Here is a 4,033-nt window from a genome sequence, read left to right as displayed (position 1 = left end):
GATTCTAAGTGCTGGAGGGAAGGGGGTTCCACGTGGACTCAGGATCGGGGAGGGCGCCCTGGAGGAGTGGACAGTGGGCTGGACCCTAGAGGATGAAGGGTCAGGGGTTTGGCCCCTGGATAAAGTTTAAATGCGGAAATAGTAGCTGGATGCCCCACCCCATCCCCCAAGGTACAGGCTGGGCCCAGAGGTTGCCACCCCAGGACCTCCCCAGGGTTCTGCTGGACCCTCCTTACCAGAACTGCTAGTTCTGTACCACAGGCCAGCGCCACCCTCGGTCAGGTCTGCTGCTGGGATCTTCCACCACCCCTGCTGGGCCTTGGCTGGACACCCTCCCTCACTCTCTGGCTGATGGGAGAACTCTTGGGGATCCTTCAAACCCTCTGCAAGCTGCACCTCTCCTGAGGGGCCTCGCGGCCAGCTCCTTATCCCCACCAGAGCTGAGCATCCTCCCGTGCCCTGGCCCATACCTGCCTCTGACCCACCTCACGGCCCCACCAAAGCTTATCCGGGGTCTGCCTCCCCTGCTGATGAATCCGTCTGGTTCGTCTCTCCCTAGCCCCAGCACACCCTCTGGCTTAGTAGGCCCTCTGGAAAGGAAGGCTGCTCTCAACAGCTGCCTGATTGGCTAAATAGGAGAGGATGAGGACTCTGGTACCCGATTGGTGGGTTCAGATCCCTCCCCCAACAATGACTCCACTGGGCCCTTGAGCTTGGGCCCGAGACCGTAGCCTCTCTGACTCTTCCTCCTTAGGAGTGATGAAGATCGCGACATCTATCTTTAGGGCTCCTGGGAGCTTCCTAGAATCTGTGGGTCCTGAGCCTTGACTCCCACTGCTCTTTATGACATATTAATTATTATTATTACACGTCAGCAACAGGTGTCCATGCAGAATGTGCCATGCCCCACAGCCTCGGCCGGGTGCTGAGGACAGTCAGGTGTCTCCTGGGCCCTCCTTGAGCAGGTCACTTGTCCCTGGTGGAGGGGACACCTGTCCCCAGGGCTCTTGCCGTGGTCCCATCTCAGTTGGCTCAGACTGGGGTTTCCACAGGGCAGGGGTGTGGCTGCTTTTGTTCACCATTATCTCCCCGGAGTCTGGCGCTGGGCCTGCCACATAGTAGGTGCTCAGTAAGTATGTGTTGAAGAGTGAATGGATGGGTGGATGCCGGAAGGAATGAGGGAGTGAATTAAAGGGGTGCATTCCGGGCTGCGGGGCTGGACCATCCGTCTGCAGAGGGAGGCACTAAAGCACTCAGAGCAAACTGCGCAGTTGGGGGCTGAACCGTGACGTAGCCACTGGCCGCCCTGCTGACCATCCCCCCGCCCCCTCGACCTCCTCAGGTGAGTGTCCTAGCCCGGGGCGCGGTAGCGCCGCCAAGCGGAAGAAGAAGCAGCGGCGGAACCGTACCACGTTCAACAGCAGCCAACTACAGGCCCTGGAGCGCGTGTTCGAGCGCACGCACTACCCCGACGCCTTTGTGCGCGAGGAGCTTGCCCGGCGCGTCAACCTCAGCGAGGCGCGCGTCCAGGTGAGCGCTCAGTCCCGGGAAGGGCCTGCCGTAGGAACGTGCGCCTGGGAGCGCACAGCCTCTGTTCTCCCGGGATGACACAATTGCCCAGGAGGGGTGTTTAAGAGCAGGAGTATCTGAGGCCAGGAGGATGGGGGTTCAAATCCCAGCCCTGTCACTTATTGGCTGTGTGACCTTGAGCAAGTAACTTAAGCTCTCTGTGCTGCAGGCTCCTGCCTCCCTGGAAAATAAGGATCACGTAGGTCTTTGCTATAGGGGTCCTTCAAGAATTAGAGTTAAAATTTTCATAAAGCGGCCAGGCACAGTGGGTCATGCCTGTAATCCCAGCACTTTGGGAGGCTGAGGCAGGTAGATCACTTGAGGCTAGGAGTTTGAGACCAGCCTGGCCAACATGATGAAACCCCATCTCTACTAAAAGTACAAAAATTATCCGGGCGCGCTGGCGTGCACCTGTGATCCCAACTACTTGGGTGGCTAAGGCAGGAGAATTGCTTGAACTAGGGAGGTAGAGGTTGCAGGAAGCCGAGATTGCACCACTGCACTCCAGCCTGGGTGACAGAGCGAGACTCTGTTTCAATAAATAAACAAATAAACAAAAATAAGTTTTCGTGAAGTGCTTAGAGCAATGCCTGGCACAAAGGGTTCTGATAAAGAAGTCCTTTTCCAGTTTCAAGTTCTTACTGTGTGCCAGCACTGAGCCAAGTGCTCAGCAAGCACCTCTCTCCCCAAGTGCTCAGCAAGCACCTCTCCCCTCCGAGGGCTCAGCAAGCACCTCTCTCCCCAAGTGCTCAGCAAGCACCTCTCCCCGCGAGGGCTCAGTAAGCACCTCGCTCCCAGTGGCTGCGTGCCCCTCCATTCGTTCCTTCATTTATTGGTGTTCTCATTCTCCAACACATACCCAGCAGCAGGCGTCATTTGTCATCCCCATTCTACAGATGAAAAAACTGAGATTCAGAGAGGCGATGCCGCCAACCCAGGGCTGGTGACAGAGCAGGCACACACCCAGGTCCAAAAGGACTTGGGTCCCCCCTGCCCATGCTGCACCCTGCTCACCCTCCCACCCACAGGTCTGGTTTCAGAACCGCCGCGCCAAGTTCCGCAGGAACGAAAGGGCCATGCTGGCCAGCCGATCCGCCTCGCTGCTCAAGTCCTACAGCCAGGAGGCCGCCATCGAGCAGCCCGTGGCTCCCCGGCCCACCGCCCTGAGTCCGGATTATCTCTCCTGGACAGCCTCGTCCCCCTACAGGTGAGAGCGGGAACACCTTTAGGCCGGGAGCGGGCAGCTGGGGGAATTCCAGAGAAGCTTTTTCAGCCTGGACTCTGAGGGTCTGGAGAGAGCTTGAATGTTGTCCACGGCCCCTGGGATCTGGGGTACACACCAAGTGATGTGTGGCAAGTGTGCCCGTGAGTGGGTGTTCACGAGCACCTGCACGCTCATGTTGTAAGAGTTTGCGTGTGTGTGTCAATGTGCATGTGTCCACACATGACTGTGAGTGTGCATGCACGTGCCTGCGTGTGCCAAGGAGTGTGCAAGCATGCGTGCCTGGAGCTGGGAGAAAACAGGCCTATCTGGAGGGGGAGCAAAGTACAGGCATCACCCTGGGGGAACAGAAAACCTGCAGGAAGATTCCTAGGCTGGCACGGGGGCCCCAGCGCCCTGTGTCTACCCTCCAGGAGAGAAACCGAGGCTGGGAGGGCTGAGGAAATGATCTCCCTGGCCCGTGGGCATGGCTGGGGCCCAGAGCCAAGTTCTGGGGCAGTTTTGTCTGGCTCAAAGCTGGAAAGACTCTGACAAGGTGGGCAGGAGGTGCTCAAGGGTCGGGCCACCATACCCCACAGCTCCAGAGGCACCATCTGCTCCTTGGGCTGTGAGGGTGGCTCTGCTGGAGCCATAGTCCTGCAGGGGGACAGGGATTTCGTGGGTCGGCTTGAGGGATCTTAGCCTTCACCGCCCTCCTGACTTCCCTCCCTGTTCATCCTTACGTGGGGCAGGAAAACCAACGGGCATCCTTATTTATTTATTTATTTATTTATTTATTTTTGAGACAGAGTCTCACTCTGTCACCCAGGCTGGAGTGCAGTGGTGCAATCTCGGCTCACTGCAACCTCCGCCTCCCGGGCTCAAGCAGTTCTCCTGCCTCAGCCTCCCGGGTAGCTGGGATTACAAGTGCCCATCACCACGCCCAGCTAATTGTTTGTATTTTTAGTAGAGACCGGGTTTCAACATGTTGGCCAGGCTGGTCTCGAACTCCTGATCTCAGGTGATCCATCCACCTCGGCCTCCCAAAGTGTTGGGATTACAGGCGTGAGCCACCACGCTTGGCCCCAAGGGGCATCCTTAAATTCAGGTGCCTGTTCCTTCTACCTCCCTCCTGCTGTGAGCCAGGCCCGGGGTACTCATGGAGGGGGGCAACAGGACCCACCCAGGCTCCACCCTCAGGAAGCTCATGGTTCACAGGGAGGCTCCTGTGTCCCAGCACCAAGCTGGGCGGACTTCTGACTC

At 58.0% G+C, this 4,033-nt stretch overlaps 1 protein-coding gene and 1 long non-coding RNA gene across 2 annotated transcripts in view; one reads left to right on the top strand and one right to left on the bottom strand.

Annotated features, from left to right (window-relative positions):
• Positions 1 to 819, bottom strand: part of LOC105532854 — a 6,077-nt gene extending 5,258 nt beyond the window's left edge. The window contains exon 1 of the long non-coding RNA XR_001005053.1: positions 659 to 819. This is a non-coding gene — a long non-coding RNA (uncharacterized LOC105532854). The remainder of the gene's footprint in view (positions 1 to 658) is intronic.
• PRRX2 (paired related homeobox 2) overlaps positions 1 to 4,033 on the top strand; it is a 75,703-nt gene that overhangs the window by 70,122 nt on the left and 1,548 nt on the right. The window contains exons 8-9 of the mRNA XM_011971204.1: positions 1,348 to 1,530; positions 2,598 to 2,776. Of these exons, the coding sequence (XP_011826594.1) occupies positions 1,348 to 1,530; positions 2,598 to 2,776 (362 nt within the window). The remainder of the gene's footprint in view (positions 1 to 1,347; positions 1,531 to 2,597; positions 2,777 to 4,033) is intronic.

The sequence above is a fragment of the Mandrillus leucophaeus genome, unplaced genomic scaffold (assembly GCF_000951045.1).
Source record: "Mandrillus leucophaeus isolate KB7577 unplaced genomic scaffold, Mleu.le_1.0 Scaffold99, whole genome shotgun sequence".
Taxonomy (NCBI): Eukaryota; Metazoa; Chordata; class Mammalia; order Primates; family Cercopithecidae; genus Mandrillus; species Mandrillus leucophaeus.
Note: the sequence above shows the minus strand (reverse complement) of the source record. Positions and strands in the feature narration are given on the sequence as shown.